The sequence below is a fragment of the Staurois parvus genome, unplaced genomic scaffold (assembly GCF_062004578.1).
Source record: "Staurois parvus isolate SC_StPar_1 unplaced genomic scaffold, SC_StPar_1.0 ptg000048l, whole genome shotgun sequence".
Taxonomy (NCBI): Eukaryota; Metazoa; Chordata; class Amphibia; order Anura; family Ranidae; genus Staurois; species Staurois parvus.
Genome location: NW_028317844.1, coordinates 22,438,496 through 22,455,798, shown reverse-complemented (window position 1 = coordinate 22,455,798; position 17,303 = coordinate 22,438,496). Strand labels below are relative to the sequence as shown.

Below are 17,303 nucleotides of genomic sequence, written 5' to 3'. Positions count from 1 at the left end.
AAATTTTTGCAGACATTGCATCTGAGACATTAGCTAGAAGAAGATCGTTGAAACCTCTATTGGATCAGATGAGGGAGAAAAGAGTTTGATATAACTAGGGATTCCCAGCATGCCTGATTGGATGGAAATATGGGAAATCAGCAAGGCTGAGATTTCCAGAACAACGTAATGACTTTTGTGAAAAACTAGAACTGCAGAATGTGGACATTGCGGACAGGGCTGCTGATAGGGGGGGGACCTCCGGTCCTCCTGTAGGGGGCCCAGAGAGGGAGGCGGATCAGTGTGGTGTGGCAGTTACTGGAAGGATGCCCTCTTTGTGTCTCTCCTGCCGGGCGCCAAGAGAAAACAGAGGAATGTGTCAGGACTGAGAGTGGGTCCTTTCCTAGGGCTGCCTTAATGCACAAGCACCTCTGGGAACTTCCCTGGGGCCCTAAGTGCATGGGGGGAGCCTTGCAGTTTCCTGACAACAGTTCCTCCTCTTTCAGTTCAGGTCAGTTCTGTTATCTGTGCCTCTCATCTCCAGCTGTCTTTATTGTCCCAGCATCTTTGCCCCATCTCAGCCACTATCTCATCCTGCTCCCTTTCATCTTCACACTGCCTCTCTCTCTCTCAGATCATTGTTAACCCTCGCTCCCTTCTCCCAGCTCAGCAGTCCTGCTAATTTACAGCCTCATTCCCTAAACAGCTGGAATTCTCTTCCTGGAGTCCCTCCAGTTCACTCCCCCTCCCTCCTCATCTATCTGCTTCTTCTGTGGAGGCCCTTCACCTTCATACAGGTGTGTGTCCCCTCCATACACAAACACTACAAATGGCTGGAATCGCCCTCCCTGCACACTGCCCCACACTGTCTCTGTACCATTATTATATAAGATTTATAGAGCGCCAACAGTTTGCGCAGCACTTTACAACATGTACTATGCAATGGAGATCACTCCCCAGTCAGCCTATTTGCTTTAATTATACTTCCTCACCAGACAGCAGTATTCCCCATTTCCATCCCTGACCATCCCTCTCCAGTCCCCTTGACCTCCATCTATTTACCTCTCCTCCCCTTTCCCTCATGCCAGCACAAATCCTCCTCTTTTATTCATATACAGACCAGGATCTCTCAGTTTCACTCCAGATCTCTACTTATCCCTCATCTACTCCCCCCTCCTTCTTATAACCCACCTCAGCTCTATCACCCCCCCTCCCCAATTTTTTGCAGGGGTTAAGGAAGAACCCCAGGGCAGAGCATCTTACTACTGCTGCTGCTTGTGCGGGCAATCCCTGCTGACCCTCCTCTCCTATTCATCCTATGTGATTGGCACAGTAAACATCCTGCCAATACAAGCAGCAGCAGAAATAAATTGCTCCACCTCTGGGTGTAGCAAGCGTATACCCAGAGATGGACGCGGTTCAACCATTTTGGCTCCAACCCCCATCTTGGCAAAGGGTCAACGATCTTGTACAAACATATTCCCCCTCATGCTCCCTCTCTGAGAGTTACAGTGACATCTGGTTGTGTGTGTGTGTGTTGGAAGTGTCACAGGCCGGTCAGGCCACAGCAGGGAGCTCCGAGCTATAAACCATCTTTAAGCTGGGTGGCAGGCGGGCTGGGAAGCGGAGTAATCTGGCACCTTGTAAAAAGATAACCCAAGCCTTCCCCTGAGTTCAAACACATTCCAGAGTAGAGACTAGATAACACTTTTAAAATCCATTTTTCCCCTATGTCTCATATCTTGGAATATGAAAGTGAGACTTACATAAAAACCAGGTATATCTTCAGATTGGCCACGAGAAGACAAACAGTTTGATGGGTCACACTCCCTGACTGAAATACCTAGGACAGCAGAAAATTGCATCTCTGGAACCCTTTGAGTATGTATATCATATTTCATATCCAACCGTTCTTCAGATGCATCTGCATAGTAATCTACCCGCGGGTGGAATGTCACTTGTGCATACGAAAAGTTATGAGCCAAAATATGAACTAGGAGAGATTTTGGCTCTAGTTTAGGTCTACGCCCAGACCTTCCCTCCCTAAATGAAGCATTGGTCCTTGGGTTTAGAGACACCCCCTGCAGGGGGACTACAAAATGGGCTGTCAGGCCTAAGAGAGTAAGTTGAAGAATTCTCCCCGTTAACATCAGAACCACCTTGGGAGACCATGCCCTTTAGCTCTGAAACTTGATCTGCTTAGCCCAGGACTTTGGCAAGTACTTTAACACTCTAACTTCTCTCTGTTATCTCTTTGCTGTGCTGTTTTTCTCTGTATATTTATATATATTGGTTACATCTTTTTTCTGTAATTATTTTTATTGCACCCTTTTGACCTTTTAGTAATAAATCCTTCTTTCTGAAAGTGTTGAACTGTTTCTAAAGCTCCTTAATGCAATTTACAAATTCCTGCCTCTAAAAGAGCGCTACTGTGTTTGTTTAAACCTCTGCATAACCTGCCTGCGGTGACAGTGCTATACAGACAATTATCTCAACCATCATAGTGTTATTGCTGAAATTGCCGAGTTTCCTCTTTCTCTGTACAAAAAGGAGGTGGTGAGAGTGTGAAGGGTTAATTGCGTAATTAACCTGACCCAGTAACAATCGCTCCCAGGCTGCCGGTAAATCGATTTGTGGAAAATCATTGTGCAGGGTGCAGCTGGGCGTGGCATTGTTACGCACGTGACATTGCGGTTTTAGATTGGCTAGTCCTTCGGTCACGAGTTTGGTGAGAAGGGCTGGGGTCTGATGCGCGATCGTCACACTGGGTTCTTCTTTAACCCCTTCAAAGCACCAGAAGAGAGCCAGAAACTCTGGAGGGGAAGGTAGAGGGTAAGTTGTTACTCCAGTTGTAGATTTAGCCCAGTGACAGCCTGCGAGAATATATAGGATCTGTGACAGACGCTTCCCTGCACAGCTCTGCTTGAGGAGACCATATCTGTATTATACATTACTGCCCCTATACTGTACCCTCCTGCCCACTGTACTGTGTCTGCCTGCCTCCCCCATACTGTGCCCCCCTGTACTGTACCCTCCTAACCACTGCACTGTGCCCTCCTGCCTGCCCCCTGTATTGTACTTTCTTGTCCCCCTATGCTGTACCCTCCTGTTCTCCCCCCTTCATTTTGTAAGTTATGTTGTGTTTGTGTCCGCTAGTAATGATTTTTGTGTATTTTTTGTGAAAATATTGAGTTGCTATATTTTGGGGGGCCCTGTCACGTAGACTGTACAGGGCCCCATGATTTCTAACAGCATCCCTGATTGTGGGGTGGTCAGAAGGGTCTAATGAAAGTGTAAGGTGGAGAAAAGAGAAGTGGCAGTTGGTAAATAAAAAGAGGAAATAGACAGAAGTGGGGTGGGGGTGGGGAATGGTTGGGGGAGAGAGAAGTGTTGGAAGAGGGAGAGGATGGGGGTGGTAACCCCTGGCTTTTCCCTCTGGCCTGGGGAGATGGGTTCCCCCTTTTTTCTCTCTGTCCCCTGCCCTCTTTGTATTCTTTGTATTCTTATGCTGAGAGCTGGGGGCCAGAGTTGGCATACATGTTTAGAGCTATACCCCAAAATAGGACTCAATAGTGGGGGAATCTCACATCAGATTCCAGGGAAATGTGAAGGCCAGGGTTTTTTAAGAGCAATCTAGGTAAGGGAAAGGGAGGGTGGGAGGTGTGGTGGGGGTTGGGAAGGGGGGGGGCAGAGTGGGGTTGGGATGGGTGGGGTAGGGAGAAGGTCCATGATTTGAGTAGTCTAGGTCTCTTTCCCCTTGAATGGAAATGTAGAGGAGAAGAGAAATAGTAAATAGTTATGAGCCTGATAAATCTTATGACCTATAATGTGAAAGGCTTACACTCTCCGACTTAAAGCTGAAAAAGGAAAACGGGGGTACGCCACCACTGATATTGCCAATATGTTCCAAAAATATTATAGTATGTTATATGATGTGAATTCTGAGAATCAGAAAGCAACAGAGGAAGAAGAAAGAAGGAAAAGGCAGATATATTTAAAGGCAGCAGACCTGCCAAGAATATCAGAAGAAAAGTTAGTGTCCCTAGAACAAGTAATTTCCCAAGATGAAATTTGTATGGCCCTGAAGAATACGGCAGTAGGAAAGAGCCCAGGACCCGATGGGTACACGGTGGGTTATTATAATAAATATAAAGCAATATTGGTCCCTAAACTCTGTACATACTGTATATGAATTCTTTAGGAGAGGGGATGGGAATGAGAGAAGAAACACTGCAAGCGTATATCACAATTATCCTTAAAGAAGGAAAAGATGGCTCACAATGTGCTAGTTATAGACCTATATCATTATTAAATATAGACACAAAACTGTTTGCGAAAGTGCTAACTACCAGGATGAAAAAGTTTATGCCGGAATGGATACATCTAGACCAAGTGGGATTTATCCCAGATAGGGAAGGGAGGGCCAATGGTCTAAGAACATTGTTCCTTCTACAAAAAAGCAAAGAGAGAAAAGTTGCTTACAATTATCCTGTCGACTGATGCTGAAAAAGCTTTTGACAGGGTAGACTGGGGATTTATGATAAATACGCTAGAGGCTTTAGGAATAGGGACCCAAATGTTACGGTGGATAAAAGAGCTTTATAATGGCCCGTCAGCAGCGGTTAAAGTCAACGGGTCCCTCTCAGGATTTTTAAAACTGTATAATGACACTAGTCAGGGAAGTCCACTATTCCCTTTGCTATTTGTCATATCCCTGGAACCTCTTTTGGCGATGGTAAGAAAGAGTGTAGATATCAGAGGAATTAAGATAGGAGAGGTGGAACATAAGGTAGCAGCGTACGCAGATGATATGCTGTTTTATATCGTGAACCCCAGATTAACGTTACCTAATCTAATGGGACTATTAGAATGTTATGGAAAACTTTTAAACCTGAAAATAAACCCCTCAAAGTCAGAGATTTTGAACATTAATGTTTCAAAGAAAGAGATGCAGACCCTACAAAAAGACTTTCCATTTACATGGAGGGAGAGGGATTTAGGTTATTTAGGAATAAAGTTAACCCCCTTAATAAAGGACATATATCAGGTAAATTATAAACCATTAATAAATTAAATAAAGGATGAGTTGGGAAGACTCTCAAGGGGTCGGGTCTCCTGGAGTGGGCGTATAAATTTGGTTAAGATGGTGATAGTCCCAAAACTCTTGTATAAATTCATATGCACCCAGTATATATCTCAGGATCCTTTTTTGGGATAATGAAAAAAAATTATATTTAAGTATATATGGCCTAATAAGAAACCAAGAATTAAGTATGAAGTTCTGTGTAATAACAAAGAGAAAAGGGGGATTAAATCTTCCCAACATTAGGAATTACTATATTTCGGTGATACTGTCACGAGTTGTAGAATGGACATGTAATTCACAGGAGAAAAGTTGGGTTAAAATGGAAGATATATTAAGTAATACACAATTAGAGAAGATTATTTGGATACCACGAAAGTTTCGCGTTATGGATGAAAATAGTAGCACTTTGACATGGGAGGTGTTAAAGAGTAAGGGACGGAATGCACAAGCAAATGGGTAGAAATATAATTCATTGTTGATTTCCCTGGTGGGTACAGAGTTTTTCCCACCAGGGAAAGATAATGTATCGGGGAAGTGGATTAAAGATGGAGATGCAGGTTTAAGGGATGTAGTAAAGAAGGGGAAGTTGTACACTTTTCAAGATTCAACCACTTGCCAATCGCGCTATAGCTGAGTGATAGCTACAGTGCAGTTGTCTAGTTCTGGGAGGGCGTCATATGATGTCCTCCCAGAACGCGCCCTCCTGCGTGCCCCCAGGGGTGCGCACCCGGAGATCCCATTGATAGATGTGTCCTACGGACACAGCTGATCACGTGTTATGGTAAAAGGCCAATCACAGTGGCATTTTACCACGTGATCAGCCAATGAAATAGCAGATCACCAGGTAAATACAGTTGCCGGTTATCGGCTGCACTTTCCTCGCACTGTCACAGCGTGAGGAAAGTACAACTGAGAACCGGCAATTGTCAACAAACAGATTGGCACTGATCAGGGCCATCAGTGCCGCCCACCTGTGCCCAGCAGTGCCGCCAGTCAGTGCCCAGCAGTGCTGCCAGTCAGTGCAGCCTCATCAATGCATATCAGTGAAGGGGCCTGCAGCCGGGCACAGCACTAGATCGATAAACAAGTCAGGTAAGTACAAGGAAGGGGGAGGGAGGACACACAGTGGAAGGCTTTTTTATTTAAATGTGGAGAACACATTAAACTTGTAGTAAAAGGCTCAAGGTTTTTTACCTGCATACAAGTCCAATCTAGATCCAGTGATGTGCGAAAAGAGCCTCGACTCTCCTGGATCTCTCCCTCCTCATTGGCTGAGACAGCAGCGGGAGCCATTGGCTCCCACTACTGTCAATCACAGCCAGTGAGCCAATGAGGACAGAGCAGGGTTAGGACTGCTTGCTATGGGGGCACTGAGCAGGAGGGAGGACCCTGGAGCGCCACTGGGGCACCCGAGGCGGATGAGGGCTGCTCTGTTCAAAACCATTGCTTAGACCAGGTAAGTACAGTATACATGTTAGTTCTTTTTTTTTTTAAACTTTAATATAGCTTTAAGGTAAAAAAAACATTTAGACTTTAGAACCACTTTAAGCCACAAGTATGAAGGGGGGGGGAGGAGTCAAATAAGGCAGAAATAAAAGAAAAAGGAAACACAAATTCTAAGTCCTGTAATTTACTGAATTACTTCACTCACACACCCTCTGGCAACAGGCACAGGTCCATAAGTGTTCCTATTATTCTCCTAATGAACGTGACTCAGATATACAATTTTGAGTTAGGACAAACATACGTGGGGTATAATTTCAGTTGTGTGAGAATGATAAAATCTGTTTCCTTTCTTTTACTTCTAAACTGCAGAGGAAAATCAGCATAAAATATTCAATACACTTCACTGTTATAATTTACACGAGTAATACAATCTAGTTTTAGGTTTAGGTGCTTTTCTAAACAAATGATAAAAAACAAAGGAAATTACCTTTGGAAGAAGTTTACAAATTAAAAACGTTATCATAACATACATAAGTGAATGTTTAGTTTGTAATAAAATGTACCTTTATATAAACCGGTGTGACTGTAGTTTACCAATTTTATGGGCTACAGAAAACAGGCATGGGACAGCCAAATATTTTCTAATTCAAATAATTAGCTGGTGAACATTTGTACTTCTCTGTTTGTTCACTTGAAATTTGGCTTGGCAGTTTCTGTGTATGGGGGCGGCAAAGGCTGCTTTTCTTTTGGCTGCCACAGAGTATTGTGTCTGAACACTGTAAAGGCAAAAACATTACTTTACGGCAAAACTGTCATTATTCCAAATGTATATTTCAGATTCCTTTAGCAACGGAAAAGCCACAGGTGTGCTTTAACCCTATCCTTTTTTATATGGTTTATAACTTCTGTGACCTGTGAGAGTTTCATCTTATACAATACAATTTAAATTATTACAGGAACAAACATATTTAAAATAGACATAAAAAACAGGTAATAACAAACATGAAAAATTGTTACCTCGTGCCCCCTGTCTTGTACAGGACATGACTCACTGTCTGCTTCTGAAAATGATCCAGATTCATCACTTGAGTTTGTTCCATATGACTGCTCACACTTTATCTGTGGTCTGACTTGGTTATATAACGAGTCTACAATTGAACAAGCTTCTTGATGGTCAGTGGGTGGAAAACGTGGGCCTTGTGAACAGGGAGATGAGGAAAATTCACAGAGAGGGAGGCTACAAGGAGATCCACCACTTCCATCTTCTGCGTATGAATATGAGGAGCAGGAGCTTGATGTCCTTGTTCTGGTATCCAAAGGTGGGGAACGGGGGCATACCTTAATTGGCACTGGGCAGCTAGTGTTTGGCCTCAGCCTTCCTGGCAATGGGTCTGTTACGAGCCCACTGTGGGAAAAGGTGTGAGAGCTGGGAAGAGATTGACTTGCTCCAGCCCACAGACCCTTTGGCACATGCTCAGAAAATTCTTTATCCAAGCAGCTCATACCAGAATATGATTGCACCGGAGTGCTTATTTGGTCACAAGCACTTGAAGAGAAAATTACACTTCTCCTGTCCAGTTCCATTTCATGCTTAGGGGTGAGATCTGAGCCAGAACCCTGAAGAGGGGATACCATGAGGAAGTTAGAGGAATCTTTGTGAGGTTCACTAGACAAATCATAGTTCCCAGTGAAAGGGATATATTCAGCTTTATGGTCACCCTGAGTCGTTCCCTTTTCCACAGGGCATGGTGGACTTCTGTCAAAGCGCTGATGGGAAGTGCCAGGTGAGTCCATGAATTCCCCTCCCTTTGTACTACTAAACAAAGTCCTTAGACTAGAAGGAGATGACACACATTTTGGATTATCAATGTTAGCTGGGCTGGGCTGTTTCCTGACCATCTCAATGTCCCCTTCTTTATCCCTGATGTCACTATCATCTCCAGACAAGCAAAGTGTAACACTCTCTTCTTCATTATCATCATCTTGAGGCTCACTTTTGATCTGGCTTATAGGAAGTCCTGATTTTAGGCCTATTTCCGAGTTATGTTCATTGTATGTGCTTGTAAAACCTGAGGTACTATGTGATGTATTGTAGACATTCTTAGTACAAGCCAGCTGGTATTTCTTATAACGTGGGTAGCGGATTACAGGATCCTTGTCTAAACTTTCTTTATTATCCCTTTGCATATTGGAATTAGGCAAAATGACTTCATTTCTGTCTGTGGCTTTCTCACTTGAACCAAAGTTAAAAGGCTCATGGTGCATTCTTTCCTTGGGGCAGGATATCTTTGAGGTTTCAGATTCCATGGTTTCCTCTTCACAATGAAAAGTCTCATTGTGAACACGCTGGCATGAGGTGTCTTTCTTACACAGAAACAAGCCATCCTCATTGTTTAGAAGCTGCGTCTGAAGAAAGCGGAAGCAGGAGTCCTCCAGGTTGTGCATACGCAGGAATTCCGCACATTGGATGACCTCTTGGATGTTTTCTCTGCTCAGTAATAGCTTCGCAGTGTAGGCAAACTGCAACAATGGACCAAATCCTCTAGCAGTGACCTGCAAAAAAAAAAAAAGAAATGAAAGAAAGAAAAAATAGGGAAATTGCCAACATTACCATCAGCACTGCAATTGTCTGAAGTCCCTCAAGTGTAGTGAGATAACCTGACAGCTACAATGTCCATACATAAACACAGTAAAGTAGCAGTTAATCTCCCATCAAGTCAGCAGCAACTCTACGTTTAATAATTGATTCTGCTTGCTTCTACACATCATGCCATGGCTGAAATAGACCTAATGCAGGCTGGACAGCTTTAAATTGCAACCTGATAAGTGATTAAAAACATGCTAAATAAGCATCCAAATCTGCTTGTTATAGTAAATACTCACTTTACGTCACGAGTGGAATTTTGTGATTCGTTATATGCTATCACACATATTCATACGCATAAGATAGCTTGTTTAGAACCAAAATAGATCTGCCAGAAAGAATAGACTTAACGGAAAAAAAGGAGACTGTAATCCATAGTTTGGCTCTCAATTTAAACATGTTTTTACTTCTAAAAATTGCTTATGCGCATCACATATTTCCTGATAACTACCCAGGTAAAAAAAGCACGTATTGAAGCATGAACTAATACACAACTAAAATATGGCCATTTATGATTTGTGGGTAATTGCAGATTAGTCTATACTGTGATGTATATTAGGTTCATGAAAAAAATAAAAAAAACAGTGATTTTCAGTTTTGGCATCTCTGCTCTGCTTTGGTTGCAGGATGAAGGTCCTTTTGGCACTGATACCAGTGCGAACACACTAACACTTTCAGTAAGGAGAAAATAACTATGGATGAGAAAGAGTTTATAATGTTGGGAGTTGAGATTAGAATTCAAGCAGTTAGGGTTGTAAGGTGCACTCCTATGACCCGTTTTCAGCTGACAGAGGGCCAAAGTCCACTGTTGGCTGACATCACTGAGCTGGTCCAGGCTGGGGAAAGGTCATGATCATATGGTAGGGATTCACCCAGGAACCTGGACTGGCACTGGATCAGCCTCTCAGCAATCTTCTGAGAGTCTGAGCGAGTTGCTCTAGCACCCTCCACAGTCCAGTGCTCCAGTGAGCTTTGGGGGGGAGATGGCAGAACAAACTGACAGTCACTGCTCTCTGCTCAGAGTGGCGGGGAGAACTGATTGATCAGTGATGTTTGATCACTCAGTTCTCAGCCTCAGGACCGGCAGGGGACAGATGCAGCATGGGATCAATGCTGCATCCACCTAAAGTGCCTTGAAAATATATTCATACCCCTTGAAATTTTCCACATTTTGTCATGTTACAACCAAAAATGTACATGTATTTTACTGGGATTTTATGTGGCAGACCAACACAAAGTGGCACATAATTGTGAAGTGGAAGGATAATGATAAATGGTTTTCAACATTTTTACAAATAAGTATCTGAAAAGTGTGGCGTGCATTTGTATTCAGACCCCTTTACTCTGATACCCTCAACTAAAATCTAGCGTGTAATTTAATATCAGTATAAATACAGTTGTTCTGTGAAGCCCTCAGAGGTTTGTTAGAGGACATTAGGGAAAAAAACAGCATAATGAAGGCCAAGGAACATACCAAAAAGGTGAGGGATAAAGTTGTGGATAAGTTTAAAGCAGGGCTAGGTTATAAAAAATATCCCAAGCTTTGAACGTCTCACAAAGCACTGTTCAATCCATCATCCGAAAATGGAAAGAGTATGGCACAACTACAAACCTACTAAGACATGACCGTCCACCTAAACTGACAGGCCGGGTAAAAAGAGCATTGATCAGAGAAGCAACCAAGAGGCCCATGGTAACTCTGGAGGAGCTGAAGAGATCCACAGCTCAGAATATGTCCACAGGAAAACTATTAGTTGTGCACTCCAAAAATGTGGTCTTTATGGAAAAGTGGCAAGAAGAAAGCCATTGTTGAAAGAAAGCCATAAGAAGTCCTGTTTGCAGTTTGTGAGAAGCCATGTGGGGGACACCGCAAACATGTGGAAGAACGAGTCTCGGTCAGATGAGACAAATATTGAACTTTCTGGCCTAAAAGCAAAACATTATGAAAACAATGCATATCACGCTGAACACACAATGATGGTGGCAGCATCATGTTGTGGGGATGCTTTTCTTCAGCAGGGACAGGGAAGCTGGTCAGAGTTGATGGGAAGGTTGGATAGAGCCAAATACAGGGCAAACTTAGAAAAAAGCCTGTTATAGTCTGCAAAAGACTTGAGACTGGGGCAGAGGTTCACCTTCCCACAGGACAATGACCCTAAACATACAGCCAGAGCTACAATGGAATGGTTTAGATCAAAGCATATTCATGTGTTAGAATAGCTCAGTCAAAGTCCAGACCTCAACCCATTTGAGAATCGGTGGCAAGACTTGAAAATTGCTGTTCACAGACGCTCTCCATCCAATCTGACAGAGCTTGAGCTATTTTGCCAAGAAGAATGGGCAAACATGTCACTCTCTAGATGAGCAAAGCTGGTAGAGAAATACCCAAAAAGACTTGCAGCTGTAATTGCAGTGAAAGGTGGTTCTACAAATTATTCATAAGTATTCATTCAAAGGGGCTGAATGCACGCCACACTTTTTCAGATATTTATTTGTAAAATAATTTGAAAACCATTTATCATTTTCCTTTCACCTCACAATTATGTGCCACTTTGTGTTGGTCTAGCACATAAAATCCCAATAAAATACATCTACATTTTTGGTTGTAACTTGATAAAATGTGGGGTATGAATACTTTTTCAAGGCACTGTAAGTAAGTAGAATGGAAAAAAAAAATCCCAAACTTCTAAGTGCTTTTTCTTGGGGGTGATAGATTTGAATTAGATTGTGCTAATAAATTATATGTTAGACTGAAGTAAAGTTTCAGGGTTCGGTTAAATGAAAATTCCAAAATCACAATATTCCCCAGCATACTCTCCAGCTTTTTGAAACTGCTTCCTTTATAGGCTTGGCAAAAACTCATGAAGCCACCCTACTCAGCCAAGGCATCTCTGCCAAATGTGGTCTCTAACCCTAAACTATCTAACCTTCAAATTAGGGATATATATATATATATATATATATATATATATATATATATGTATATACACACACTCACCGCCCACTTTATTAGGTACACTTGTTCAATTGCTTGGTAACACAAATTGCTAATCAGCCAATCACTTGGCTGCAACTCAATGCATTTAGGTATCTAGAAGTGGTTAAGACTTGCTGAAGTTCAAACCAAGCATCAGAATGGGAAAGAAAGGGGATTTAAGTGACTTTGAACATGGCATGGTTGTTGGTGCCAGACGGGCTGTTCTGAGTATTTTAAAAAATGCTGATAAACTGGGATTTTCACACACAACCAGCTCTAGGGTTTATAGAAAATGGTCTGAAAAAAGGAAATATCCAATGAGCTGCAGTTGTGTGGATGAAAATGCCTTGTTGATGTCAGAGGAGAATTGGCAGACTGGTTCGAGATGATAAAAAGGTAACTGTAACTCAAATAACAACCAAGGTATGCAGAATACCATCTCTGAATGCACAGCACGTCCAATCTTGAAGCAGATGGGCAACAGCAGCAGAAGACTACACCGGGTACCACTCCTGTCAGGAAATTACAGGAAACGAAGGCTACAATGCACACGGGCTCACCAAAATTGGACAACAAAAGATTGGAAAAATGTTGTCTGGTCAGAGGAGTCTCGATTTCAGCTGTGACATTCAGATGGTAGGGTTGGAATTTGCTATAAACATGAAAGCATGAATTCATCCTTGCTGTAGCAACGGTTCAAGCTGGGGGTGGTGTAATGGTGTGGGGGATATTTTCTTGGCACACTTTGGACCCCTTAGTACCAATTGAACATCGTTTAAATGCCACAGCCTACCTGAGTATTGTTGCTGACCATGCCCATCCCTTTATCACTACAGTGCACCCATCTTCTGATGTCTACTTCCAGCAGGATAATGCACCATGTCACAAAGCTCAAATCATCTCAAAATGGTTTCTTGAACATGACAATGCATTCAATGTACTCCAATGGCCTCCACAGTCACCATATCTCAATCCAATAGAGCATCTGTGGGATGTGGTGGACTGGGAGATTCACATGGATGTGCAGCTGACAAATCTGCAGCAACTGCAAGATGCTATCATGTCAATATGGACCAAAGACTCTTAGGAATGTTTCCAACACCTTGTTGAATTTATGCCACATTAAATCAGTTCTGAAGGAAAAAGGGGTTTCAACCTGGTACTAGCAAGGTGTACCTAATAAAGTGTCCGGCGAGTGTGTGTGTGTATGTATATATATTTATTGGACAGATACACCTTAGAGATAGCACCGTGCTCCCTAAAGAGTATGTATGTAGCTTTATGTAGAGTAAGGGTTTGCTTAAGACCCCTGCCAGGTTTTTTCTTTGCTGTATCATATTAGGAAGATTTCACTTCCTATCCTAGAGATAAAAAGATGTAACGAGATCTCCTAAAAGCAAGTGAATATTCACCTTTATATAGTTGGTGACAGAACAGGTTTCGCACATTGGAAGTTTCCCTTGCCTCATGTTTCTGTTTTGGATTTTTCATAACTTTATGTACTGACGACATTGGAAAGACACCTACTGGCTTATTTTTTTAATACATTGCATTTTTATATTACCAATAATGGGTGGGTAGTACAACACACAAAATGTTCAAAATAGCAGCCCCTACAGCTGTATAACAAAATGTTGCAAAAAGATAAGCTAGGAGAAAAAAGCCATGCCCATTGACATTTAGAATCTAGAGGGTAAGGGTGGAAAAAAGAGGTAAGAGAAATAAGTGTATATAAGGTGAGAGTGTGCTTTATCAAGTGGTAGAAGATGAAACTATGACTAATTTAGCTCACAATATAAACTTTATTGAAGAGGTGAGTTTTAAAGGTACGCTTGAACTTTCCAGTGACTCTTGAACCATGAATGGTATGTGTAAGTAAATTCCGAAAAAGGCAATAGGCTTGTGCAAAGTCCTCTGAATAAGTGTGAGGCAGGATGAGAAGGTCCTAGGCAGAACAGAGGTTAGGCCTGGGCTATTTGGAAATAGGTGAGGGAAGACATAGTGGGGCCAGATTGTAGATGGTATTGTAGGTAAGAGTTAATGTTTCAACTGAATTGGCACTGAGCATAGGAATTTACAGAGAAGAAAAGTATTTTTAGACCAAAAAGAGATCTGGATGACTAGAGTAGCAGAGATCTGGAGTGGTGCCAGTCTTTTTTTTTATCAGACAACATAGATATAGAATAGTTAAAGGGACATACTATAAAGGCATTGCTCTAGTTCAAGAATAAAGAATGGTCAAATTGGGTGCTTAGTGAATGAATGTAAAATCAAGTATTACTGCTAAGCAACAAGCTAGTGGTTTTAGGCTGTTGTCAGTAGTAATTGTTATTTCAGGCAGGAAATAACTACAAGGTGGCAGAAAAATGAAAAGCCCCGGTTTCATCAATAATTGGGTTTAAGGAGCTGAAGGACATGAAAGAGAAAACAGAGGAACACAACATGATAGGGAAGTTAAATCAGGAGCCATTCAAGCAGTATGTACATAGGAATGTTATGGTATTGCAAATGAAATCAGTTGGCCAAGACCTTGGATTTTCAGAAAGAAAAAAAGACTAAGTAGTGTGAAATTTATGGAAACTAAGTACATCGACAAATGCAAGAGAGTATCTGAAAGAGTGGAATATCTTAGGTATTAAAAGAGCAAAGGATCTTGATTAAAAATGGCTAATAGTCATGCTTTAGGGTCGTGTCACATGGTCACCAACCCTGGCAATGTTGGATTCTAATGAATTATGAATCTGCAATACTCACACTCTAATGCAACAATTTGGGCATTGCCTTGTCAAATAATATCTTTTATTCATTTTCACAGTGAAAGAAGCCACCCTTGCAAATAGAAGACTGGAAAAATTAAAAACCAAGTGATATATTCAAAAGGCACCCCCTCCCCACCCTCCCTTCTCCAGCCTAACAGACTGGCTGCAGTGTCCATGGTTAACTCTTTCCTGAAAAGACTGGAAGTTCAGGGAGGCATCACTGAGAGAGCAGGAGCCAGCTGCGTTAACATTTGTGCTGAGGTAAGAACTGTAGCAAATAGTTTAGTGGGGGATGTTTATTTTATTACATCTCATGTGTTAAACTAAAAAATGCTGAGGGCTTAATACTACTTTAATAAGTCAGGAGAACTCCAGTCCAGTGCTCCAGGTTGAACTTTATCTGGAAAAAAATGGCAAGAAAGCTTTTTATCTCCAAAGAGAATTACTATGTCTCTCCTGCAATATAAGCCCCTTTTCCTTCTACTCACAACATTTTTTAAAACGTACATTAAGCTGTATATGTGCAATTTAGGGATACATTGATGCAGTGATAGATTAGCTACAGTGTGCATGCGGTGGAGTCATGTCATCCTGGACTGGCTAACCAAAATGAACATAGATGCAGATTCTTGAGGAAGACAGGGTGAAGACATTGGCAACAGGGAGAGAGTATGTGGATGTCTCATCATTGAAGGGGAGGCGAATATAGTAAACTATAGTTCTACTTTAATAAAGTCTGTGACTTTTTGAACCTCCCAAGGTAATGACTTTCTGTTGCAGATGCATGAGCATTTCAAAATAAAAATACCAAATGTTCACAAGGCAGGAAGAGGCTATATAGTATAAAATATACTCACATGTTTTCTACCTGCAATTTCTATCAAGATCATCAACAGGAAATGTACGTTTAGGGAAACTCCTGACATCAAGACAAACTTATAGAGGTCCTGAGAGAAATATAGCTATACAGGAGTACTGGAGGTCTACGGTGTAGCAAATTTTGCACAAATATGACTGCACAGAAGACTAAGTAAGCCTTACCTTTGGTCTTATTGCAAAAGTCAACATCTAAAGTGTGCATAACAATAATTACATTAAAGTATTTTGAAATCAAGTGCGGTGGTCTGCTGAAACTTAACTTGAAATCTTGGCTACAATCACTAAACTACTGTTTGATTGGAAGGAAAAAGACACTTAAAGAACACCTTGCAAAATGTAAAATTTGGGGTCACAAATATAATATGTTTTTGAGATGTGAAGCCCACAACGAAGGAAGAAACTACAGATATCGAAAAAACACAAGAAAACGCTCCAAAACACACTGAATCATAAACTGCTTCAAGAAAAAAATTAACCACAAGCCCATGCTTTTCCCCATTCAGAACAAGTTGAGCGACTCTAAGTAAACATATGGAAGGCCTTCTGCTCCCAGCAGCCCAAATGAATAGTAAGGGAGAAAAGGAAAGGTTAATATGTGACGCCAGAGGGATGGTCATTAAAGTGGAAGTGTTGTTTAGCCCTGCATGGGAAAAGCACAGGTTCACTTTATGAGTTTAAAATTACTTTTACAGTCCCAAGGCTATTACTAAAATTTGTGGGTAAATGTCAAGTATACTGTACATACAAGACAGAGTAAAAAGCTGACTTCACTAGGAATGAGTGAAAATAGTTCTTAAAGCAAAAATATAAAGACGATCAGCTGGTTACAAAAAAATGCTTGGAGGCTGTAATTTCTGCTAGAGAGGGTGTTGGGTACAGTCTGACAGGTGCCCAGACTTTTGCACATGACATATTTAACATTTTATTTTCCATTAAATTACAGTCCATTAAATTAATCAAAAACTAGTAAGGCATCTTACTTTTATTTTGGCCATGGACTTCTTACAATAAGACACTTCCTGTCCTAGTGTGACAACATTTGCTCTCTGTATTGTTGCTATAGAACAGCTATAGAACAGCAGCATTGTCACCCTAGGCTGGCTGCTCCTGATTAGTACTATAGAACACCTCCCCCATGAACTAGGAAAGGCTTACAGTATAACAATGCTTCATGTTGCAGAAACAGAAAGCACAGAAAGTTATGAGCTCATTGAATCTCTTGCAGAATCAACAGGTAATTCTTTTCACATATTACAAAAACAAACAGCTTTTGACAAAATATTTCACAGAGCAAGTAAGTTTATTGTTTGGGATTACATGCACTTTATAATGAAACTAAAACTTTTTCCCCAATTTGAATAAAGTTAGGAAGGAAGTAAATCTTTGCCTGGCTTTTATTTTTCACCCTGCTAAAATTTCCTTCAATTTATCCTGCTGCACACATGTCTCAATGACAGAAAGTGAGAAAAATCTCCAAGTGATACTACACACGGCCGTAAAAACCTGATGGAGGTTAAAGGGGTGTATTGGCAA

General features: G+C 41.5%; 1 protein-coding gene across 1 annotated transcript in view; it reads right to left on the bottom strand.

Annotated features, from left to right (window-relative positions):
• Positions 1-17,303, bottom strand: part of BACH2 (BACH transcriptional regulator 2) — a 381,627-nt gene that overhangs the window by 39,039 nt on the left and 325,285 nt on the right. The window contains exon 5 of the mRNA XM_089665387.1: positions 7,529-9,064. Coding sequence (XP_089521513.1) covers positions 7,529-9,064 — 1,536 coding nt within the window. The remainder of the gene's footprint in view (positions 1-7,528; positions 9,065-17,303) is intronic.